This window comes from Protomyctophum parallelum (assembly GCF_964188405.1).
Source record: "Protomyctophum parallelum genome assembly, chromosome: 4".
NCBI lineage: Eukaryota > Metazoa > Chordata > Actinopteri > Myctophiformes > Myctophidae > Protomyctophum > Protomyctophum parallelum.
This window is the reverse complement of record NC_139700.1, coordinates 5126080-5153044: the sequence shown is the minus strand read 5'-3', so window position 1 is coordinate 5153044 and position 26965 is coordinate 5126080. Positions and strand designations below refer to the sequence as shown.

Genomic DNA, 26965 nt, shown 5'->3' with positions numbered 1-26965 from the left:
TGCTTTAAAGGTCTCCACACACCGGGCGCGAATCGGATGCAAATTCAGATTTTTAGCGGCGTTTCTCCATCGGGTTTTCCGAAAAACAACCACCTTTAGTCTCACCCTGCCGTTTCAATATTTCACAGAAAGGTGGGGACCAACAATTGGCCCATGCAATTCAAGAACATATAATATAAAAATAATTAATTATAAAGTGAAACTAGTGATATCACCCAACCAATGCCATCTTATTACGAGTTAAGACCTTTGTACGTTTTCCAAAACAATTCAAATGACTGATATAAAACACATATTTAAGATTTCTGCAAAAAAGAAATCGCATGTTGAACACACTTAAAATAAAACAATATGACATAATTGCAGTCCCTGTGGCTTAAAGAAAAATCCTACATGCAACACACAAACACAAACACACACACACACACACACACACACACACACACACACACACACACACACACACACACACACACAGTCACACACAGTCACACACACACACTCTAGAAGGAGCATAATTAATCTAAAAGGAATTCAAAAGGTAGACAAACCAAAAAAGATGCCAGACATAAGATGCATTACTATATTCATTTGTTGACTTCTGCCTTCGTAAGAATGCTATAATAATATAGACTGATGCCTCATCAATAAAATGAGGAGAAGAAAGTCCGCACACAGGTTTGCTCCAATGGTGTTTTCTTTTATTTAAAACACCATAAGTATTAAGACACGACGTTTCGGCCGCGAACAGCCTTCACCTGATGAAGGCCGTTCATGGCCGAAACGCCGTGTCTTAATACTTTAAATAAAATAAAACACCATTGGAGCAAATCTGTGTGCGGACTTTCTTCTCTTCACTGTATCTACCTTAGTCCAGCACCAGACAGGAACTGGATGTGCGCTAGCCACCTGCTTTCTAAACTCATCAATAAAATGGACATCAGCAACACTATGAAAGCAAGACCCTTTATGCACACTATGTGAGAAGTTCTACACACGTTCTCTACAGTCCCTCATTCAACAGAACCTCTCAGAGACACCTATGCCTCTTGGCATTATGGCAACATCTCCTATGGTCTTTCTATAAATGTAGTGATTGTATAAACTCGGTTAGGGTCTTCCATCATATGTAATCTAACTGCTAAACTCTTACATTTCGTCACGCACGGGCACATACAAACGCACACAAAAAGAATGTGATTTTAAAACCACTCCAACATACAATGCAAGGATAAAATAAGAGAGAGAACTCTTATCCATAACAGGTAAAATGTTCCAAACAAGTAAAATGTTCCCGTCAAAGCATTTCTTTAAATAAAGGAAAATCTAGATTAATACTCTCTATGGTACTCGCATTGTTTTAAATGAATTTAGGCACACTTGGCAACCCGTCAATAATATACTTACACTATGAGAACTACCGGTAATACCAAAAATACTGCACTACAAAGCCCGCTACTTTTAGCGTTGGCATATTTTCTTTTCTCATCCAAGAGCCGGAAAGATCGTAAAATACATTGCATCTTACGCTGCCGATTTCAAATGGAGGTAAAGCAACAACAAAGAAACGCATATCTATCCAGGTGAGGACTCATAAAGAGTTATATGGATTCTAATCCATTCTGTAAGAAACCCATGAACTAAAACATGTCGGCACTGTGACGAGTATGTTCAGCATGTTCAGCTTCGACTATCCTGTAGTGCAGCAGTCGACCGCGACTCGTCAACTGTAGCGTGATGAAATAAACCAAACAAACACATTAAATGATCAGTTAAATCATTTAACTATCTCACAGCCGTGTCTGAAAAATATCTACAGTGGTGCCCAAACTTTTTAGCCTGTGACCCAATAGAGACATTTGATGTCTCCCCGGGGCCCAGAAATTAGCAGATCTACACGCTCACAACACGTCACTTCATGCAGCATTGTGAGCTTGTAAATCAGCTATTTTCACTAATACTTAAAATATTTATTTTCTTATTTATGAAATCAGAAGCGTCAATATTGTATGTAAGCGTATCGAGTAGATTCTTTCAATGAGCCTTTCAAATATGTCTTTGGCAGGAAATGATTAAGAACAAAATGTAGGAAACCAAAAAAAAAAAAAGGGGCCCATAAAAATGTGTCCGTGACCCACAAACGTGTTCCGAACTTCCGACCCCGTGTTTGGGAACCACTGATTTATGATGTATGACTTTCAAGTCCACTGGAACATTAAAAATCCTAACAAATACAATAAAAGTATGGTCGCTTCTTCCTTCCTCGGCCTACTGGCAGTGTACACGACAAATTGTGTGACGACTGGTTCAGCAGTTTGCTAGTTTATCCCCAGATAAACAAATAAAACAGACAAACCGACCAGGGCAACAAAAAAAAACATAATTGCCCCCTTGCCTTTGGTCTGGCGGGACAATGATCTGCAACCATAAAACTGCCTTTGTTCTGCCATGTGGACGAAACAACGTTTTCATGACGGATATTGCATTGAAATATTGCACCCTCAGATGATCATTATGTTTACTATGTCATGAGGTTCTTCCAAGTCTGTTATTCCAGTGTGTGTGGCTCTGAGAATGTCCGTCCCCTTCTCTACTCAACCCAGCGACCCGGCAGCAAACTGACAGCTCCGTGCTGTGGAATCATTGTGTCACTGGGAGTTTTGGGGACGGGCGACTGAGGACGTCGGGTTATAAAAACGTACTCGCCGTGCCTGTTCTGTCTCTTTGAGGAGGACTGTGAATGCAGCACTTTTGCGGCTGATTGGCACAGAGGGCACAAACCAATCTGTAGAGGCTGAATGTCTTGTACAGAGGGCAAAAGAACAATCTGGGAAACGGTGGACTCATGTGGGTCATCACAGACCAACTTTTATGGGTCCCTTTATTTTTTGTTTCTTGTATTTTGTTTTGAATTATTGTGCAAAGCTCGCCCCCACTGACCGGAGGAGGAGAGAAAAAAAAAGAGCAGGGTGATTGACAGCTGCGACAGCCAATCGTCGGGTCCACTCGGGTATTAGTGGAACAGTCATTTCACTGTCGGATCCCCCGAGACCCGAGACATGAGGTAGCGGTTTCCGACCCAGCCCCGGAGTCACTTCTTGTGGATGGAAGCGTGACCGAGCCGGGTCTGGGTCGGATCCCGGGTATTTTTGGGTCTCGGGTTCACCCGAGGACCTCAATGAAGAGTATAAACAGGAAACTGGTAAATGTCATTTACCAGTTTCCTGGTAAATGACACTGAACAACTTGTATTACTGTCCTGCCACAGATGTTACATACCGTATATGACCAATCAGAATACAATTTATTATTAGGTTCTACATTTTGCCATTTAACAAAAGGAACATCTTGACATTACTTTACCTGTATCAAGCGAGCTTGGCTGCACTAGGCTGTGCTCCTCCTCCTGCATGCAGTGACTCAACATAGGCCAAGGCACTCTGCATGGAGGTCAGACAGTAGCCCTCCTCTCCAATCAAATAGCTGGAAAAGAGATGGAGTCAGTTGATCCAATCGGATCACTGGAAACCCCCGGCTAGCAGAAAGCTGCTTCAATTGGATGCAGATGACTGGACCGTTATAGCACCGCGATACATGGACAGACAGGCATGTTTTTAAACAACAATCTCACCCATCCCCTTTCTACATTATAGTGTGGATTTTGGGTTCATTGTTCTACAGTGTTTTCCAAAGAGGAGCTCAGCTGTATCCTTTCACTGACAATTGCTACAATCATAAAAATCGACATTTTCGATTGATTGAAAAGTGCATAACAGTTTGTAGAATAAGCACAGTTCAATGCAAGTTCTGCCAGGGTTTGAAATACCCCTAAAATCACTATGGCTCGTTTACATTGAGGTCCTCCATTTTCAATTAATAAGAACATGGCCTGCAAACAAAGGAAATAGTGGAGTATTAAAGCGAGCCCCGTCCTCTTAAAAGAGCCCTGTTGTGTGTGCATAGTGCATACTTGGCGAGGGAGGGAGGAGGGCAGGAGGGAGACAGGGGAGGGCAGGAGGGAGACAGGGGAGACTCCTGAGCCGTGGGCATGGGAGGTTTGTTCAGAGACAGAAGACAAGAGACAGAGAAGCGCTGGAGTAGAGTACACGTCAACTCTTGTTGACCCTACGCTAACGAGAGCAAGACACGAGAGCATGCCGAGCCCAGGAGCCAGAGTTGGACTGCGGGATAGGAGACGAGAAAGAAAGCAAGGAGGAGGGAGAGGGACATGTACTGTCGACAGAGTGGAGGGAGAGGGAGATGTAGAGACAGAGTGGGTGACAAAGCAGAAGAGATAATAGAATGATCATCATAAAACTACTGCTGGAATGGTTTACGATCAGGGCATTGCATGGCTCTGCATAGATGACCGTTAAAGTAAATGTGCTTTAACCTGTATTATGCTGGAATTCAAATAAACTAAATACAAACTCAGCCATTGAGCTGGTGCGGCAGAGGTCTGCTAAATAATAATAATAATAATAATTATTATTATTATGAATATGATTTTGTCCCCACTCCTTTGGGGTATTTGTTTGTCACTGTACATTGCACATACAGTATGTGATGAATGCATTGCTTTTATTGCACCAATAACAGAAAACAAAAAAAATCAGCCCTCTAGGGGACCTCCTCCTCAAGGCATTGAGCTCCTTAGACTCCACCTGCCTCTACATCTTAAGGGGGTTTGTTAAGTTTCTAGCTCAGGGACACTTCTGGGGATCGAACCGGGTACAGTCTGGCTTGCAGGCGACCGCTCTAACTTGGCTGAGCCACTGCCACCCTTAAACATCAAGTGGGATTTTATTTGTATTTTTTATAGGGAAGGAAAACCAAACCCTGACTATCCCGACATTCCTTGGCCCAATCTAACCAGCCTGTTTTTATAACCGGCTGTTTTCACGGTTGCGAGCAGACCTCTCGGGTGTGGTCTAAACTCTAAAGTTGACATGCAAGAAACACAATCTCGAGATAGCCAGGGTAGAATTATCAACCTGTGAGAACCCACTGCACAGTGTGTGTGCATGTTAATCTCACATGTATTAAGTTCCAGTGAAGGATGCTGAACACACAGCTTCTTATGAGATGAACTTTCACCTGAGGACACCGTGCCATCTACATGAGACCTCATTAAGTTTCTAAAAATCTAATTAGCAAACTAAAAGCAAGGAGGAGGAGGAAGGGCTCCATTCAACATTCCCCCCTTCATGATGATACTCACCCTTCGTGAATGAACTCCTCTATGGCAGCGCATTCAGACACCAGCTGAGGACACTCGCAGCGCAGCGCCACAAAGGACAGGATGGGCAACAGGTCATCTGCACCGCTGTAAAACGATTCAGAGGGGAGAGAGGTTGGAATTACATTCATGTAATACATGGGAACAGAGAGGGAAATAAACACAGCTAGGAAGAATAGACAGAATTGACTTTTACACGGAATTATGACATGTGTGTCCCAAGGGATAGGCTCGAAACTAAATCAAATGCTTCTGAAAATGGGATGAATGTTCAGAGATGGAAGTGATAAAAGTGTTTCCCCCCCCCTGAGATCTGCTGGGAGGATGAATTAGGGCTTAACAGATGATGAAAGCTTGATAGCATTCTCCCTAGCTGCAGACAGTGACCACTTGTTTATCAACGCTCACACGCAGGGCTAGCCAAGCTGCTGCTAGCTTGCGTGAGAAGGTATGGTAGCTGGCCCAAAACTAACCCGGCCACATGCAACTGGATCCTGGCGCATGCAGGTTTGAGGAGGTGTGGACAAAGGCCCGTGACCACAGGGAGCTGACAGCACACACACACACACACACACACACACACACCCACACACGCACAACTGCTGTAAACACACAAAACTCAAATAAAAAAAACTTGTGTTTCGACATTCCAAGCTTGAATTTCCACGACTGAACGTTGATTTACACACTGGACATGATCAAGCGGATGGGTTAGCAGTTACGAGTGAAATGCATCCATGTGGTCCGAGGACAATAGAAACAGGCAGTAAAAAAATCTATAGAAAGGAATTAATTAGAATTAATCGAGTGAAAGAATGAATTTAATTAGAATTAATCGAGTGAAAGAATGAAAGCGAGAGAAGAAAGGATATTGAACCAGACAAAGGCTCAGGAGGAGATCCAGTAACTAATTGGTCAAGAACAAAAGAAGAGATTAATGTGGAAATGCTATTGTATAGCTTTCAATGTTTGAAAGAAAGAAACAGGTGACAATTAAAGGAAAACTGAACTTTATGTGACAGAATATCAGAAACACTGTTTAAACAAACAGTACAAGGCCTATAAATGTTTTATGGATCCATACAATGTATACGTATTGCTTCTGTACTTCATTCACTCTCAAAGCTAAAACCAAAAAAATGAACCACAACAAATGAATAAATATCCCTTAATTTCTTTGTTTTAATTAATTCAAAACATTTAAATAATAAATAATTATAATAATGATAAAAAAACAAATACAACCTTTTTCATCAATTTGAAAAAAATTCAATGATTTTTCAATATAAAATCTAAATCAAATACGATTAATTAGAAAACAAATGTTTAAGAAATAGTGACTGAAAACCATGACTGAAGTTCATTATAGACTAGAACTTTTCTTTTCCTTTTCCTTTATTTATTCCGAACATAAATAAATGATAAGAAGAAAAATAAAGGAAAATCAGGTTATTTAACAAAGAAAGAAATGGTGGCAATTTATTTTATAATCTTACATAACTTAACTTATATTTATGTTCGAAAAAGGAGTAGGAAGAAGTTTAGTGAAAACCGTATCGGGTCCTACCCCTTTTGTATAAATACCTCAAATAGTATACTCTACAGATTGTTTGGCTTTCCAACCCAGTGTTTGTACACTCGATAATACAGTACACTAATGAATAATAATGTTATAATAATATATATCATAAACATACAATATCCTTCTACCCTAATAGAAAGGGGGTACACAAGCACATGGCCGTTTATCCGTGCTCCTTCTCCTACCAAGTTTAAAAAGCAGGTGGCTTGCGCACATCCAGTTCCTGGCTGGTGCTGGACTACAGGTAGATACATGAATGAAGAAAAGAGCTTTTTAAATAATCTTAAAAACAAAAAATAGCTAAATCTCAAATGTATAAAAATATTTAAAATATTTAAAAATATACAGTCTGTAACAAGCTAAAAACCAGCAAGTTTTCTTGAAATTGTTTTTTTGAAACTGTGTTGCATTATTGTAAATTTGCTTGCTGTGGTGGTTATTCATATTTATTGTCATGTCACTTTGTAAATCACCTACCCAGTCAACATCAGTCACGTGACGTGACGCCTTTGATAAAACGGAGGTGTCACATACTAACTATTATCACCGTTCACGGCCGAAACGTTGTGCCTTAACTAATTGTGTTTTAAACAAAACACCACTGGAGCAGAGCCTGTGTGCAGACTTTTTCCTTCTCCTTCCTTCTCCTTCCTTCTCCTAACGACTCCGTTAGCACATATACACATATATTAAATATAATGGACCATTATATATTATTATATATTATTATTTTTATTATGTGGCTTTTAAACATCTACTTGAACCCATTCCATGTCATACTCTGTTTCAGTTAGTCTCTGCATTTATTCCACAGAGTAACCCCTTTAACAGAAATACAATGGTATTTCACATTGGTCCTCACTAAAGGCTGGTCAAACACGCAGACTCCTCTCAAATCATATTGACTCTCTCTCTTTTGGAACAACTTTTGGATGTTTTCCGGTAATGCATTGTTTTCCGATTTGTACATAAATTGGACTGTTTTTAGGTCGACCAGATCTTTGAATTTTAGTGCTTTTAATTTAATAAATAGTTGGTTTGTTGGTTCTCTGTAGGCTGCTTTATTTACAATTCTTCTAGCTTTTTTTTGAGGGATAAATACTGAATTAGTAGATGTTTTGTACGCGTTTCCCCAAACTTACACACAGTAAGATATGTATGGCAGTATAAAGGAACCGTACAAAATGTATAATTAACTTTTATTTAAACCATCTTTGACGAGTAGTATCGCTATTGAGAGAACAACAAAAAACGCTATGTCAACTAAATAATATCATGGCTGTGCACTGCACACGTTTCGTAAATCCCACATTGGCATTTACTTAGGAGCAAGGCTACACTAAGATGCATGCAGTACAATTTTAAGAAGAGCTTTACGAATGATCCCCAAGCAATGAGAATGAGTGGAATCGCTACTGCTTTCCGATAAACCAATACGATGACGGACAATGTTTGGACTTACAGCCATGCCCAGGTAGCGATAAAAAGCCATGGTTCTACCAAGGTTTGACATTTCTTTAACTGCTTCCAGAATGGTGTTAGAATTGAACACATTGAAACTGTTTTTACATACCGGTAGTCTAAGAAAAGCAGTTACATCTGGGCCCATGATAAAGCAACAAACAAAAATTGCAGATTGCACATAGCCAGATGGAAGGCAAGAAAATATACGGTCCTAAATTACCCCCTTGAATAGTATAGGCCTCAATCAAATAGAGAAAAAGAAAAGAAAGCACTTGTGTCATTGCATCAGAACTGCCAGCAGCCACTGGCTATATATATATATATTATAGCATTCCTAAAAATAAGATGGAACGGCTGTGACTAAAAGGTTCCACTGCAGAATTAGAACTTTGAAATGACCGAGGCCAATATAAGATGCTTAACATCACAATGTTCAATGGTGACAATTAATAATTTCTCTTATACACATGAATCCCTGCTCTGGGGGTCAACGCCTGACAACCCTCCAAACATAGCAGCTCTCTGTAAGCTTGTAGAAGTTTTAGACTGGCTATTTTTGGTCAATACATCGAAGGTTTAGTTGGTTAATTAATAGGGAAACTACTGTACCGTAACATATCGAGAATATATTTCCGACTAGTTGTCACTCAGCTTTAAAAGCTATCTTGTAAAGTTTAGATTAACATTCATTAGCAGAGACATTTCATTCCTAGAAGCGAAAACGGAATAACTGTGATGCTTGAAACAAGTGAGACCGACGTCTTTAGAGTCAGGCTAAACTCCTCTATTCCGCCATCTCTGATCGTCACTCCGATGGAAGGAGACAGATATGGAGCAGCAGACACTGCCCCAGTCAAACAACAGGGTCCAAAAGGGCACACATGGGGACAGGAGAATGTGGGAGATGGGATGTGAAACAAGAGGCATCAAGATAAATGCAGGCTGAATGACTTATTTTATTGACGCCCAGTCCAAATGTTCTGTACTGGAATGTTATTGGTGGTCAGTGTTTGGAGCACCATTAAAAATTCAAGCTCAAGTTTGCAGACTTTCTATTTGAGCAAAGAAAGTTAAATGCTCCCTCTGACACACCCTGAACTCTTTAACAAGTTAACAAGACAGTGGTTGATAATGTATTCAATGCATTGAAAAGATACATAGTACAAATGTTTTGTAACAGTGCAGTCATCGTGGTCCATCTCAAAATGAATAATGTATACGTAATTCTAATTGAATAGGTGTTGGGGGGAACTTTGGGACCTTAGAGTATATATTAATAGAGACGGCACCCAGTACGGAGGAAACCCTGAGGCGAAATGGACATAGTGGCCAAATTTGGTATTGCAGTTTGGACCCAAACACATGAACGCGCTGGTCCGTTGACTATTATTGCACACGTTCATGATGACACATGAACGCTGTTTCATACGTGAACGCACATGAACGCGTGCAATGATAGTCAACGGCAGCGCTTATATAAGATCTGCTATTTGCACTAGTTTGGGCGCCGGGCAAACTTCTAATCTCTTTTGGGTCTCGACCTGAAATGAAAAGAACCACTTCTCCCCCGATTGCTCAGTTTGGACGGGTGGCAAGCTCTAGGAAGAGTCATGGTGGTTTGGAGGCTACTGTGCTCTTCAGGACCTTCAATGCTGCAGAACTTGTTTGGTACCCTTCCCCATCTCTGTGCCGCGATACAATTCTGTCTCGGAGGTCTACAGACAATTCCTTTGACTTCATGACTTGGTTTTTGCTCTGCCATGCACTGTGAGCTGTGGGGCCTTATATAGACAGGTATGTGCCTTTCCCAATAAAGTCCAATCAACTGAATTTGCCACAGATGCACTCTAGTCAACTTGTAGGAACATCTCAAGGACAATCGGTGAAAACAAGATGCATTTGAGCTCAGTTATGAGTGTCATATCAAAGAGTGTGAATGCATGTGAGATTTCAGTTTTTTATTTTTAATAAATTTGAGAAAAATGCTAGAAATAAAATTCCACATCCACCGTTATTAATGTGGGCTATTGTGTGTAGATTGCTGAGAAGAAAATACGAATTGAATCCCTTTTGAAATGAGTCTGTAACAAAACCTCGAAAAAGTGAGTGTGAATACTTTCTGGATGCACAGTACATTTAACTTGGGGGTGTGTCTATGGGGGTGTGTCAGCTAGGTCGGGAGGTAACGGGGTGCACGGCCCAAAACGTTTGGGAACCGCTGCACTCGGGCATCCACCTGCTGACCTAGGACAGCCACCTGCTGTGCTGGGCTTAGCCGAGTATTGATGAGATGTGACAACTTCTAAAGGAGGGAGGCCTTGAATACCTCTACTGGGTTTCAGGGAAGTCCCATCCATATTCTTAGACTTAAGAGTATTGGACTAGGTTAATTTAGATCGTTCATTTTAGCCATTGTGTGCTGAGGTGTGACAAGTGTGCGGTGCTTCATTGCAGTTCATCTTCATCAGTAATGGTGAGGAAATTATGTCACTCACATGGCAGCCGTTTTGGGTGCAGAATCCACCTCGTGGAGACCTCTGTAGTCCTCCGCACAGGCGCAGATCAAACGCAATGTTCTAACTGCAAAACACAATTTACCACTTGAGCGAGATCCGAGATATATACAGTACATAACAGTAAGGTCCAAGATGCAGAAAACTGGCATGTGCAATTTTTAGCAAAGGTTCACCGGGCTTGGGTATTGAACCAGTCAGGCATCAGAATTTACGTGGTACACACCTTAACCACTCCCATTCGGGACTGTTCTTAATTAAATGTTTCATATTATTATCGTATTAAGTGCCTTCATGTTGAGCCACCTAGGGGCCCATCTCACAAAGAACCACACATTTATGAGTTCCAGTGGCTTCTCAGCATAATGAAGTGTTCTTAGTGATCCTAAAGGCCTATTGATGCTCCAGTTTTCAGTGAAGACGGGGTGACCACCGAAAACTACAACATGACTTTTTACCAACCACCATTTCGGTGGTCACCTCTTCACCAAAAACTGGATTATGAATAGGAAAGGTGAGGCCATTTCTCAGAGTGTACCACAGAAGCCCAGCACTTCTATGAGGGACCGACACTGAATGGCCCTTCTGACAGTTGATTACTCGGCAATCCTTAACCTGCCCCGGAGGAGGTCACCGTGGTGAATGATGTACCCTGCTAATAAGTGAGCCACCACTGTGAGACAGAGCATCCAGTGTTAAAGCAGGTTTCCATTTAGCCAGCGTACAGTAAGGTACAGTAAATCCTGCTTTAGAGATGCACGCCAACGGGTGGGACCAACGCCTGATTTATACACAACATTGTGAGATCGGCTATTTTTTGTGAGACAATGTGAACGATATGTCAAAAGGTTACACTCACTAAATGCACTACTAAGCCTCATGTTTCCCCAATACACTCTTTGTGCTTGCCTTAAATGGTGTTATTCGTGTTGTTTTGTACATTTTACTGCCTCTACAGTCAACAGACTGCGCGTGCGTGTGCAAACTGTGCATGTGTGTGCGTGAGATGTAGAAAGGCATAAAGAGACTGGTAGCAACATTAAAGGTAAGCCTGACAGTATGTTGCGGGTTCGACACCCAATCCAGACGACCTTTGCTGTGTGTCACTCCCCATTCTCTCTCTCTCTCACCCCATTTTCTGTCAGACTATAGTTTACACTAGAAAAACTATATTTAGGGTTAAACAGTGGAAATAATATTCAACAGCGTTGCTTATAATTTGTCACATCAAGCCGAATGGTGGTCTCCAAAATATACACACAAATATCCATTATGGGGTAGAGAATAAACAGTATCGATAGTGGATATGATTCAGAATTGAAAGGCATCCTGTGAGGAAAAAAAAAAAAAAAAACACACACAAAAAGAAAAGTTTGATTGTAACTCACCAATACAATCCAGCTTCCTCTGTGGACTCCAGTCCAGACATAGGAGCTTCAGTTCCTGCACTGGAGACTCGTAGGGATAGGAACCTTTCAGTGTGCTAGGATCCTGCGGGAACAGTTTCAGAGGAACACCCACGTCTACAGGCGATGCATCACAATATAGCTTCATACTGTGCTCAAACGCCAGCTCCCTTTTCCTGTGCACCTTCCTGTAGACGCACAAATATAGAAGAAAAAACACTGAAATGAAATGTATATCCAAAGGAAATACACACACAGTACCTAAATAAGATAAACTAAAATAAAACCTTTGTGTAATTATTTCGTTTTCAGAAGAAGGGAAATAGTTATGATAATATAGACGACAATCAGTGGTACAACAAAGCACAGCAGTGGTGGGAAATTAAAACACATTTGTACCTGTAAAATGCATCCACGTTTACATTTGAATAATGCCTTGAAAAGTTAATGTTAACCTGTTAAGCCCCAGCGGAGTCCCCAGCGGAGTCCAGGGGGGAAATCCCCAGAATCAACATTGCAATTGCAGATTGATTAGGTCTGATTAGATTTATTGAGTGCTGTTCAGAGGTAAACAACCATCGCCCCCGCCTGCGGGGGCAATAGGGCTCGCTTATTTTTGTATAATGAAAATAATAATAACTAGAAAAAGTGCCCTTCTGGGCACAGGTCTCCACCAGGATAGGAATGTAGGACATTGCAGCTTGCCTAGGAGTTGGCATACAAAGTTATCCACAGATCCGTGCAGTTAGAGGTAAAAACACTTTTCGGCCAGTTATAGCGCCACCTTGAGGCTGAGTTGAAATTGTTCATGTGGCATTTCTTCCTCGGCCTAGTGGGAACGTGCGTGCACAATTTCACGGAAATCACGCGATGTGTTCATGATTTGCAGCATTTTGTTTGAAACTGAGCACTCCTGTGAACTTTGGAAGCCAATCTTAACCAATCAGGATGGAGTCTGAGAAATCTGAAAGACCGGTTTCGTTGAATGGCTCTAGAGAGACTGTGTACCAATTTGCGTGATGTTTGGACAAAATCTGTAGGTGTACTGTGCAAAAACTTGTTTTGCACAAAGCGGCCTCCTGGTGGCGCTATAACAGGCCGTTCTGGAAAGTTTGGGGCAGAGGTTCATCGTTGGCATCCAGGGAGTGTGTGTGCAAAATTTGGCAACGACCGGGTTAACGGTGGCCGAGATTAGCTGCTCACGGACACACACACGGACGGACGGACGGACGGACGGACACACACACGGACGGACGGAGTGCAAAACATACTCTCCCCCCATGCCTTCGGCCTGGTGGAGACAATAATGCCATGAAAGTCCAAATGCATAAAGGCCAGATTATACTAGTCAAATAAGAACAATACAACAAGGGAATAGCATGGACCTACAAGTTATTTTTAGATTAATAGTGCCACCTTCTGGTGGTACAAAGTTTGACACATTAATTCTGCAGTGGTACCCAGAAATAGTTTTGAAAAACTACAGTAGCAAATCACGTGATTAACTGTCCCCACTAAAGCATGTTACTTTCTGTCAAAATATTCCAGAGATTCCTTAGATTTGTTAATCAGTGTATGTGCGTGTCATTATTTAGCTTATTTGATGAAACAACTGATAACTAGCCTCGGTACGCAGGCTTTCATTTTCGTTCACATTCGGCGAAGATCTTGATCCATTTTAAATTCTGGCATAGAAAGTGGGAGTGAGTCAACTTGCATTTCGCTAACCAAGAACATTGCACTCCAAATGTGTTGATGTCAGTGTTCTCTGCTGTATTCTACCGGGGAGGGAGGAGGGGGGTGGGCGCTCAGATTGGTGGTCTGTTTTTGGCAGCACCCGCCCCTCTAGACCAGAAATCACACAGGCTGGGGCAGGCTAAATGGTACATGGTGCATTTATAATTTATATAGCGCCTTTATCCAAGGTGCTTTACGATTGTGCGTCAGTTCACCCATTCACACGCACATTCATATACACCGATGGCAGCAGAAACCATGCAAGGCACCAACCAGCACATTAGAAGCAATTAGGAGTTCAGTGTCTTGCTCAGGGACACCAACACTGGGTGTCCCTGAGCAAGACACTCGAGCTAACTGAGAACTGACAATGCTACTCTCCTTCATAAAGAAGAAACTCCAACGCAAGATGAAGTTTCTAAGCCTGTCTATAAGCATCACTTTAAAATACCGTGACACATGAATGGACAGAGACTGAAACAATCGTGGCATGTGTTAAGAGATTACCTGAAGAGAGCCAACAGGGGCTTCCACAGTGGTCTGAAAAAAGCTTCCTCTATGCTGGCTTGACAAAGGTCCTTTGAGTTGACTGTGTTTAGACACTCAAAGGACAGTAAACAGAGTGACAGCAGCTGATCTGAAATACAAAGAAAAAGGTACACCCAAAACATGTAGATCAGCTTCAAAGTCAACGCTCGGCTTCAATCTGTAAAAAACACAACCCAAGACAAAATCTTGGTGTAGTCATGGGTTCAGATCTCAATTTTTACTGCCACTTTAACAAACTACAAAGTCAGCCTACCTTAAATGTAGCCTCACCTTAAGATTATATCAAAGAGTTATGTCTCAGCATGACTTAGAAAGACTTGACTCTTGTAATGGAGTGTCTGTCCCCAGAATCAACATGAGAAGCAGCATTCAGTTTGAATGCACCACATATCTGGACACACATCTGCCTTTTGAGATGTTTTGTTTATCATTCTTCTGCACTATAGTTTTACTATAAATTTCTGTCGTTATATTCAAAGGTGCTTTTATAAATGTGTTTAGTGCAGTTTTGAATTGCCTTAAAATGAGCTGTACAAATAGACTTGGCTTACTAAATTAGAAGTTATAAAACCAACATGCTCACCAATAGCAATATGAATGTCTTTGACAATGGCCTTCAGGTGTTCTTTCAGCGCTCTCAATTCCAGCTCCTGGATGTGGCTTTCCTCCGGTTCCAGCTGCGATGATGGTTCATGGGCCAAGTCCACATTGGAGCCAGTGTCGTGAGATGGAGCCCAGTCCAGCTGGGTCAAAAATTGTTCCAGGTCCTCGAACGAGTTGTCCCGGTCCAGCGCCACAGGCATGTGTAACTCCTGTCCACCTGCCTCCTCTGGGATATCTGTTGTTTTAGAGTGATGGAGGATGCCAGTTAGACGACATACTAATTGGGATCAGGGGATTGATACAAATGGCTGAGCTGTACAGTATTATAGCTTAAGGGAGATATTATGGGAGCAATATTGTGATGATTATTATATACTGTATTTGGTGTGAATAAGTATTTTATGATTTGTCTTATCTATTAAAGAAACATCCACATTTAGAGTTTGAAAACACAACAATGTTTGCTATCTAGCATCCAAATTGCTCTGGGGTTTTTGCACCCTTAAAAAAAAAAGTGTAATTTCAAAACAGACATTGCATTGTGAAGTTCTGTGAACAGCGGAAAACCGAGACCTTTGAAAATGATGACGCAGACACCCATGTTCACTTCCTGGTAGGGTCTTATCAGTCTTATCAGATTTGATTGATGATTTGCCACGCCCCTGTCACAAGTCATCCAAGTGGTTAATTCAACTTGGATGACTAATAACATGCATTGTTGACATTGTCATCAATGAAAGGAGCTGTTGATAAGTTCAATTCTGCAGCCCAACCTCACAAAAAAATTGCCTATTTAGAATGTGAAAGAAATCTTCAAAAACCCTATGACATACTGTGAACTAAACCAAAGCCTTCAGTTTTTATCTTAATGCTATTTTCTTTTAATATGTCTTCCCATTAATCTTGGATTACGTTATGCATTCAGAGCGGAGTGTATTGTATAATGATGTCTAGGATGTGCACAGCTGCACACAGGCCAGGTGCTAGGGATGAGGGGAAATTAATGTATGCAATGCATGCCGGTAAAGTTTTAGAGCAAGCTTTCGGTCATACCGGTATCAACCCTTAAAAGAACAAACAAAAAAATGGTTCAGTATGTTTATAGACCAGGATTGAACCACATGCACCGCATGCACACACTTGCCATGAACGCACAGCGAGCACCATAGACTCACTGAGTGGCCATTTGACACTGCAGGTGGATACCAAGCCTGATTCCTCTCAATTACCCCGTCATTTCTTTGTTAGCCATACCTGGGGGGACCAGACCGTGGGGACTACCGGAGGGGTTCAGCGATGGAGCAGGGTAGGAGGTTGGACCTCCACTAACGATTGGATAGAGCCTGTTGTACACTCTGTACTGCTGCCTCCTCAGTAGCTTCATCACAGGGTGATCAGAACAGCTGAGGAGACAACCCAAATGTTTAGAAAAACACACCTATTGCATATTAATGTCCACAATCTCACGCTGGCATATTTTCACTGCTAATTTCCATATTTTTCCTGAAAACAGTTATATTGATCTTGCACCAAGTAAAATATCTTGTATGTGAATATATGTATACACTTGACCAATAAATTGTTTATTCTATGTGTATTAACATCGTCAGAGACAGAAAAGATCTTGATCTCAATAGGATTTAAATAAAGAATACCTGAGCAGGTATGATACCAGTCCTGTAACCAAAGTGGCATCATCAGGATTCTTCATCATATTGGATTTCCACAGTTTAGGCCAATCCTGCAAGTCAAAAAGACACCCACACAAAACACTAAATAGAAAACCACTGAAATCTCATATCAATACATAGCACACATTCTGACAAACTCCAATGTTCTTTGAGGTGTACTCAAAAGGATGCAGATGAGAAACACTCACGTGGTCTTGCTCATACTCCAGAACATTGGCATAAAGAATTCTCTGCTCTTGCTCCTCTGGGGTCACTGTCCCTGATGCTGCAAATCTCCTGCAATTAGAACATTAGAACATGAATATATATAACCACAATAAAAGGCCTGTCAACATCTGCTGCCTTTTAAATTGACTTAACAGCTCTGTCAACTGTTCTAGGATACAGAGATCCTGTACTATTTCTTTGCCCTGCTAACCGTTGGGTTATGGGTGTTGGCAGTGAAAAGAGCACATCTATGCAATTATGCGCTTGTAGATCACCAGACATAAATAAATAATAATAATAGGGACCCAATGGCCTAACATTTGTACCATATATACTGTAGGCTCGAATGCAGCGAGGTAAAGAACTGAAGAATATTTAAATTCAAGGGATGTGTGTGTGTGTGTGTGTGTGTGTGTGTGTGTGTGTGTGTGTGTGTGTGTACCTGTTAGCCTCCTCCTGCAACCTCTGCCTTCTTTCCTCCATCTTTCTTTGAAGCTGATTGCATTACCAAATATTAAGGAATCCATCAGCCTTTACCACATGGACCATGAAGCCTAGATGAGGGGGATTTGGCGGGAACACTCGTGTTTTGGGGGATATATTTGCATTTTAGAAAATAGCAGGATATAAGCTCACAACGGATCAGATCACAATGCGTTGTGATCTTGTAGATCTGCAATTTCTGAAAATGTTTGCCTATAATGACAATGCCAAAAGGTATGCAAGGTTGCATACATTTCCCAAAGGTGGATGGTATTTCAAATCTCTTACAAAAGAGAGTGCTCTGTGAGAATCTGTGATAAGATGCCACACTTGGCCTCGTGGGAAACTGGAATGGTACAGGTAATATAGTCGCAATTTGCAACGCTAGATTCTTTTATAATGGGATGAATCTAGAGTTGCTATACCCTCCATTGACTCCACAGTGTCCACACTAATCCAATTTGGTTTGCGATCTGCTTGTCTTAAACAACGTTAAACTCACCAACATTGCAGCTGTAGTCAAAGCTTGAATTATTCTCTTTCAATCTGCCAAGCTTGTTTTTCATAAAAATCCACCGTAGCTGTTATGAGCTACTTTCTGTCAAGAAATTATGTGCAGGTGATTATAAGCATTATAAGTGCTGGAGTTTGGAAGCACTCGTCGTATGTCACTGAACGGCCCTGCGTACCACCTGTTTCGAATTTGCACATAATGCAGGAAGCAGCAGCGCGACCCGTTAACAAAAACGAGTGCTTCCAAACTGCAACACTGTAACATCTCTACGGTGGATTTTTATGAAAAACAAGCTCGGCAGATTGAAAGAGGATAATTCAAGCTTGGACTACAGCTGCAATGTTGGTGAGTTTAACGTCGTTTAAGCCAAGCAGATCACAAACCAAATTGGATGAGTGGGGAGTCAATAGAGGGTATTGCAACTCTAGATTGATCCCATTATGGCCCAACAGCCTGGAATAAACTTCCATTCGAGCTCAGACACGCACCCTCTGTAGACATTTTTAAATCTCAACTCAAGACTCACCTCTTCACCCTTGCTTTTAGTTGAGTTTTATTTATATTTTTTTATGCGTTTTTATTTATTTTATGTTCTTATATTCGGTTTTGTTCTCTGCTATTGTTCTATTATTTTAACTACTTGTGTTTTATTGTATTTTATTTTTGTGTCCTGACCTGTGAAGCACTTTGAGCTGCATTTATGTATGAAAAGTGCTATACAAATAAAGTTTATTATTATTATAAAAAAATCTAGAGTTGCAAATTGCGGCTACAAGTAATACACAGACTAGTTAGCCCAAACACTAGCCCCTTTCGGGACCCTACATAAAGCTTTTCTGAAATTTGTATGAGTTTTATGTTGGGTCCCTGGTCAGAACTATATTTTCGTATGGGAATTCCAGAACGCGGAAGTAAAAATTCTCTCTAAGATTGAATCTGCGCCGTGTGACGGTCTTTTTTTGCTTGAGTTATTCTGAATTCGGGAACTTTAAGTACCTATACATCCCGCTGCGAATATCTCCTGTGGCGCGGAAGCCGTTAAGTATTTTTAATCTTTGTTTGACCGATTTGGTCGCTTTATTTCTTCTTGTTTGTTTACCGTTTATTGTACCGCCTCCCGGTGTGCGGTTGGCTTGTGCGGCTACGTCCCTGCCTCTGATCTGCTCTGTCATAGCTATAGCGCCACTAGCTAGCCAGATAGGCGGTACAATGAGGTGTCAATAAAAAAGGAAGGAAGAGAAGAATCCAAGCTTCCAATTCGGGCAAACATATATTAAAAATACTTAACGGCTTCCGCGCCACAGGAGATATTCGCAGCGGCATGTATGGGTACTTATACTAAACATATTCAGAAACGCTCACACGAAAAAATATCGTCACAGAGCGCGGCCAGGCGCTAAACATGTTGTTTATGTTTAAGAATGGCTGCGTACCAGGTGGCATGGTAGTGGTGCAACAGGACCCCATGGACTGGGTCGAACAAAATGTCAGAAACTTCAGTACCATTGGGTTCTGCTTGGAGGGCTACCCAAACACATGGTACAACTAATACACAGACTAGTTAGCCCAAACACATGGCACAAGTAATACACAGACTAGTTAGCCCAAACACATGGCACAAGTAATACACAGACTAGTTAGCCCAAACACATCATGAGGATACAGCATCCTGTCTTGCTTTGGCTATGATGAGGTTCTCCATCATCTGCCTCTGAAGAGACAAGGTCTGCAAAGGGAAAAAGACAGAATGTTCCTTTAAGCCTGTACAATATGTCATATACTATATACTCAACTAAAACTCAACATTCGAAAAGCATTTTAAGATATTCTACACTAAAGAAGAAGGGTAAACAATGGGAAACCTTTGTGCCTTGGATTAAACGGTAAACCATAGCTCTGGTCCATAGCTCTAAATGCCAGGTAAATCAATTTGATATGAGAAAACGAGGATTAACTGAAGACCTACAGTTATTTTTTCCTAGCATACTGCTGAAGGTTATCATGGAAAGAGTGTGTGTGTGTGTGTGTGTGTGTGTGTGTGTGTGTGTGTGTGTGTACATTCTGTTACTGATTACTACGAAATGGTTGTTTGTCATATGATCAGATATAATAAAGATGTGTTCTAGGTATCGTTTTGATTCCAACTATGTTATGCCATACAAACTAGAGGAAAGGGAATGATAACCTGTCTTTAAAAAGAGGGGGGGGGGGGACACACACAACTGTGTGCACTCAGAGTAAAAACATCATGATAGGGTACAGTACAACCTTTTCTAGATCCACGTAGAGCCAGTTACAAAACGCGACATTGACTCAAACACCAAAATTAAAAAACTAAGTATGTACACAGCAAGTGCATTGAAAAAAAAACTAATATATGACCCGATCCGATCGCGTCTTGTCTTGCCTGTGGCTTTCTCAAACAGTACCTGGTGGACTGGTAGGCTACGATGTATACGACTCTTCACTGAAGAGTCTTCAGGCCGCAGAGCCAATTAAACTATATTTTACTTTACCTTTACAAATGTCTTTAAAGTTCTCCAGAGAGTTCCAGGCTCCATGTGACGGTGGGCACGCCGGAACATTCTCCGTATCTGAACGATATTATAACATGCACGCTCTCATAATGGAATCTCAGTAAAGAAACGTTTGATGAGATCTATCGTGCTAATTGTTCGCATCGCTTACCATTTCACGACTGTTGCTTTTTGATAATTTTGTGGCGACTGGCGAGGAGGAGAGAATGTTGTTATATTTACACACTATCTTTGAACGATGCTGCTGATCTTCGACTCACTCTTCCCATTCCCCATTTCCCCGCAAGCGTACAATGATGAATGAATCAATGATTGGGCGTGTCCATTACCTACTCCGGGTGGGGGGGGGGGGGGGGGGGGGGGATTTAACAGTGACGTAGTTTTAGGAATTTTAGGAATTTACTATTTCAAGGAATGCCTAGTCCAGAGAGTCCCAGCGAAAAAGAAAACCTATAGACCTGTGCAAAAAAAGTTAAATAAAAGTAGGCTACTCTGTTGTGTGTCAGTGTGTGTGCGTGTGTGTGTGTGTGTGTGTGTGTGTGTGTGTGCGTGCGTGCGTGCGTGTGTGTAAATGTTTAAGTACATGATTAGATTAGAACATGCTGAAACAATTTAATATTTCTATAATTGCTTCAAATTGCTACAAAACCACATTTTGGGGCATAAACAAGAAGTTGATTGAAGGATAAAATTAAGTTTGAAAATGATGCAGCCTGCCGTGCATGTTCAGTTTGTTCACATAATGTATTACTTTACATTTTAATAGCCAATTTTACATAAATGGCAGAGGCACTGCATGTCAAGTCTACACGATATGCCTATATATTGTTGTTGTTCTTTTTGTATGTAAAAATAATTGTTATGATAGGCCTATGTTTTCTTTAAAGGTTTTGTGACATTAATTTATTTATTTTTTCTTTTTCGTTTAGGTTTTATGACCTCAATTACACCCACACAACCTGAACTTTGAACATTCAGGGGATTTTCTGTGGTCTGGCGTTTTCTCTGTGTATTCTGAAGCTTTTTGAGCTGCAATGAAAACAGGCAGGCCTCAACAGTGACATCTGCTGGCAAATCCCATTGTCATAACGGTATATGGGACTCTTACCTCACACAAAATCAGAGCACTTGTTTGAGCCAGAAAACCCCAGACCACAGAAAATCAACTGAATTATTTTGTGTGCAATTGAGATCATAGCTTTTTATGTCACAATCCCTTTAAAACCTTGTAATACAAATATTTAATGGAAAGATTAATACGGGTTGAAATCAAACAAAAGCTGTGAACACTAACGCGTTATGCACGTTTTAAAACATTAACGTCAATGCTTTCATGACTGTTTGGGAATGTTACTGCTTTTGTAGAGTTTCATTGTACTCGAAAGGTGCTGCTGAGTTGTCTGTCAGATTTGCCTCAACACATTATCACAAAAATGCAAAATGTAACCGTTCTCCTGGACAACTGAAGGCTGTTGATGACATCCATGATTATATTCTTGTTCGTCAAATGGCCAATAAAATCCTTGCCACTACAAAGCAATGCCTTCTTCAATATATCACCATCCCATAATTATTTAGTGTTTGCCAAGAATATGACACACACTGCAGTGGTCAAATTAACTTTACCAACCGAAAACAGACTGCTGCTGAGATTTTAATCCTTCCACTTTCTCAGTTCTACTATTCACTGTCGCTGGAAAAGTGTTGTGATTTCAGATTTTACTAGAATCAGAAAGTGTCTTTAGAAGTTTCCTTTCTTCTCCATCGCCGACATGACTAGTCTTCAGTCTCTTGTCATGCCTTCCTGAACTCATTCTCAGTACTGTTGAGTCGTCTCGTTAATTGTGGTTTACAAGTAGTAGTAGCTGAGTACCAAACGGGTTACACACCTGGACCCAGGGGTGTCACAGGGTATCTGAAGGGGGGGGGGGGGGGGGATGAGCGTGGGGAGGGGACATTGCCCGTGCACCGAATTTGGCCGAATTTAGCCTATTCCCGGGCCAAAATTCCCAGGTAGGCATTCTTTGGCTATGGACATACCCTGGTCATTAAACGCATTGTGTGGACACAGCTCCAAACCCTTTATAACTAGAGCTGTGCTGTCGCTACTGCTGCCGTTGTTGTCTGCATGTGCAGTTTGTGCACTGGGGTTGTGCGTGTGTGTGTGTGTGTGTGTGTGTGTGTGTGTGTGTGTGTGTGTACTGTGTAGCCCAGTAGCTAAGTCCACCCATTGGCTGGGACCATAACCGTTGACAACAGAGCCTGTGGCCACGCGTGCTCAGTAACAAACTCAGCAGAATTCACTAAAATAATGCTCAACCCACTGAGGAGAAAGGAGAAAGACGTAGACAGACAGACAGAGAGAGAGAGAGACCAAAAAGCCAGTCTAGATTGACTATTCAATCTAAAAGGCATGGTCCACCCCAATCCATATGATCGGAATCAAAGAAGGGACACTGCTGCAATGTGGCCTGCATTGTGATCTGACCAAGCCCGGAAGGAATGTCTTTGTAGAAACAACAAAAGGAGGTCCAAAAACAAGTTGATAGTGAAACAAATCTCAACACTTACTGGAAAGTAACTCAGGTTAGGTAGGTACTATAGGTATGAGGATTTTCTAGTTTTTTAACTTTACATTAGTAATTCCAATTGTCTGTACTTTTACTTATACTCCACTACAGGCAAACATTGTACTAAACCTCTGCCCTATACTGTATATATATATACATTTCGGGCATTTGAAAATAGCCGATCTACAAGCTCACAATGCATGGCGATTTCCGGGCTTTTACTTGTATTTCTTTATTGCAGCATTGATACTTTTACTATGCGAGTACTTTTACACCACTGCAACACTCCCAGAGATACTGAGTGTATTGTGTCAGAATGCAGGTCATGACCTCCTGATTTCGCAATGCCACAGTGATCATCAATTTGTGTGGATTAGGTTCAGAGGATGCAGGGACCTGCATGTGTACATGTACAATACATATGAGACGCACACACTAACCAAAGATGTCTTTTGGTAGGCTTGGCCAGGAGTGAGCCTTGCCAGCCGAGCTTCATAATTGGCTTTCAACTTCTGGTTCAAGCGTGATGCTTCTTCAATGGGCGTCAGTTCCCTAACACACACACGCGCGCACACACAAACACACGCACGCACGCAAACACACACACACACACACACACACACACACACACACACACACACACACACACACACACACACACACACACACACACACACACTTAACCAATATGTCATTAACGTTACTTATTAACGTTATAGCAGTGGTTCTCAAAGTGGAGTCTGGGGTCCTCCAGGGGTCCTTGGGGGCATTCTAGTGGGTCCCCAGCCAAATGAGCTAATATATCATCACAATAATTTTATACTTGACTTGCCATTAGAAAATAGCAGGGGGGGGGGGGATTTTCAGATTGGGGTCCGCTGCGAGAAACACTCAGCTAGGCCTAAGAAAGAAGGTAAGTGAATAAGCGTTAAGTAAGATCTATCTATATTAAACCCGGAATTTCCCCCAAGTGATGTAGGCACAACTTCACAAGTGGTAAAATTCCACATTTATATTGATTTCTGATATATGCAATGGTGAGTGAGATTGCGTGTCATCATAACACATCACTGCCCTTTGGAGCAACAGGTCACGGATACAAGTAAACAACAGAACACATGTCATAGATAGGTGGATGTCATGGGAAGCGAGCCCTCCTTGATACCTATATTATCCCTTACTTTCTGCTTGTGTCCTGTGACTGCTCCGTCTGTAGTCTTTGGAAGACTTCAGGTGGGAGAAAGGGGGACGGTTCCCCACTGCTGCCTTCCGACAACGCCCTGCGATGACCGGGCGTTGAAGGGCTGGGTGTTTTGACCTCTGCTCTGTCAACAGGAGGATCACATGGAGCAACTATCAGAGATGAAGGAAGAGAAGAGGAAAAAAGGGCAAAGATTTATTTAAGAGCGTAAAATTAAACCAAATGGACCCTTCCGGGTGCATTTGGTTTCATTTTACGCTCTCAAGAGTTACATTATTGTTAAACATCTGCACTACACAATTAGAGAATGTAGAAGAATTCTTATTTTGATCAACGTTTGCCCGTTATCTCTCCTAATGGTACCAACGTCAAATGGAATTGTGGACAAACCTTATCCAACGACAACAAAGTATTCCTTAGCTTTGGGTCTGCGAGGCTAAATCTCATCAAATCTGGCTCAAATGCCAAAACTAAATAATGGGCCTTGATATGAAAAAGGTCTGGTTTCCAGGGCACTGAGGAGAGCAAGAAAAATCATGGCCGACCCCTCCCACCCTGGCCACGGCCTCCTCACCCTGCTCCACTCTGAGAGAAGCTCAATGACTCTGGCTTCCCTCCCACCCCCGCCCCCTAGTGACACCGGCAAAATGATGCACTAATGAACTATGTAATAACTATAATACTTTATAATTATTTTATCTTCCTCGCACAGTGTTATCTTGTGTCTGTTGGTTATTTGTAAAAAATAATTGAATGCACACAAAAATCCAATGGCAGTCCCTCAGTCAAATTTTGTCACAAATGCCAAAACAAATTCCTATGTATTGTGTACACACAATGGCTAATAAAAGGTATCTGAATCTGAGGGTTTATAACACTGATTATATTAGATGATAGTTGAAAGGCTGTAGGAAATATGTATTCACCAAAGTTGTGAATGGCGTTTTTTGGATGGACAGTGGAAGGACAAATGCGTGCTCCGGACTGGACCGGTGAGGAGGAAGGGGAGGGGCAGAGGTCAGGCGACGGTTCCTCTGTCCTCCCTATAAATGACTTGGCTCGCTCAAGACACTGCTCAGCCAGCCGTAGCATCTTCTCCACCTCCACCCCGACCACCTCGCTTTCCTCTAAGGGCAGAAATTAGGATAGAATACAAATGAGAGACGTAATCACGACACGGTGGTTTTTACAATGTGACTTCTGCATTGTTATTCCAATAGATATATAGGTATATATAATAGGTATATTACTGTATTAATGCTTTCTCATGACATTTGGACATGATACCAGTGTATTACATTAACATAACACATTTGTATTGGGATCCGATACATTATTGCTGTAGGTAAGGGATTAGACATTCATGCATTCTCCACTTGACCACAACGTATGGGCTTGTCCCATCCACTGATCCACAACCTGTCAGAGTGGTCAGAGTGGACAGTAATTCAGGTGACTGTTTCCCATATTACCTACATTTGCATCATGAAAATTATACAAAAGGTGCATTGGGAGAAGAGCCTATATTGAATAGGCCGAGAATATGGACAATCAAGTCAATGGACATTTACACAATATAAAATAGTGTTCAGAACAAAATTATTTCTATTAGTCAATAACAATATCATAAGCGTTCTGTTCTTCCAGAAATAAGGTTAATGAATTATACTGCTCCAATGCGACGTTGTCGTTTTGATGATGTCATGTCATGATGATTCGGTCTATTATGGATAAGTCTGTTTCCACCCTGATACTTAAATATTACACAGATCTTACTTTTTGGGGCGGCATCCTCCAAAAGTACATGTGATATATAGTTGATGCTCCTTAAGTATTCACAATAGGCTTCCTATAGAGAAATAGGAAATACTCAATGTTACACACAAGTCTGTCATTATTCTAATCGCACGCACGCACGCACGCACGCACACACACACACACACACACACACACACACACACACACACACACACACACACACACACACACACACACACACACACACAATTATTATTATTATTATGTTATTTTCTTAGTTTACTGTCTGACAGTTTTGTCAGCTCTATTATTATTATGATTTCTTTTTTATTTGGTTCTGTAAACCAATAGGGTAGGCAATTATAAGCTTTTAGCTTCAGCATACACTCAAGTTTATAATGTATTATGTATTGTTATACATGTGAAAGGTTCGAAATAAACTAAACTAAACACACACACATCATGCTGTCGTTAATTAACATGAATTACTGTGCAACTACGCATCCGTGAATCCACGGTTTCAGACTTTCACTTTACATGTCACACTTCATGTGTACACAGCCCTCTGCCCTTATTGTTTAAATTATTAATTTCGTAAATATAGCAAGGAAACACTGCATAGTGAAAGGGTCATATGAATTTGACTGACTACAACAGCATCCCTCCCTGTCCTGTTATGTTTACATCAACGACTATGGTGACTAATCATTTACTCAGCGTTACAAACCGGTTTCGTGTACATCAGTGAGGCTGAATGCAAGCCCTAGCAACGTCATACCTTATGTCTATTCCCTGCGTCCAGCTGGATTGCTATTTTTGCCATTTTCATGGCATTTTGAAGGGGCTTCACGCCGATCTCTGGGACAGATGCAGCCATAACAAGCCCGGATGTGACATGTGTGTCGTAAGAC

The 26965-nt window shown here is 41.4% G+C and overlaps 2 protein-coding genes across 2 annotated transcripts in view; one reads left to right on the top strand and one right to left on the bottom strand.

Annotated features, from left to right (window-relative positions):
* The window catches only part of hsd17b12a (hydroxysteroid (17-beta) dehydrogenase 12a), a 344773-nt gene extending 329995 nt beyond the window's left edge, over positions 1 to 14778 (top strand). Inside the window, exon 12 of the transcript XR_014569174.1 lies at positions 14767 to 14778. The gene's annotated coding sequence lies outside the window, so the exon portion shown is untranslated. The remainder of the gene's footprint in view (positions 1 to 14766) is intronic.
* Positions 830 to 26943, bottom strand: vps9d1 (VPS9 domain containing 1). The gene is made up of 17 exons (XM_083763627.1): positions 26833 to 26943; positions 26073 to 26145; positions 25223 to 25423; positions 24277 to 24448; positions 23536 to 23647; positions 19652 to 19714; positions 17434 to 17486; positions 16973 to 17060; positions 16749 to 16834; positions 16348 to 16496; positions 15074 to 15328; positions 14449 to 14578; positions 12187 to 12392; positions 10781 to 10865; positions 5222 to 5326; positions 3364 to 3483; positions 830 to 1727 (listed from the first exon to the last, which is right to left on the bottom strand). The coding sequence occupies exons 1-16, from the start codon at positions 26929 to 26931 to the stop codon at positions 3369 to 3371; spliced, it is 1992 nt and encodes a 663-aa protein (XP_083619753.1). The 5' UTR covers positions 26932 to 26943; the 3' UTR covers positions 830 to 1727; positions 3364 to 3368.
* Between the last annotated feature and the right edge of the window lie 22 nt (positions 26944 to 26965).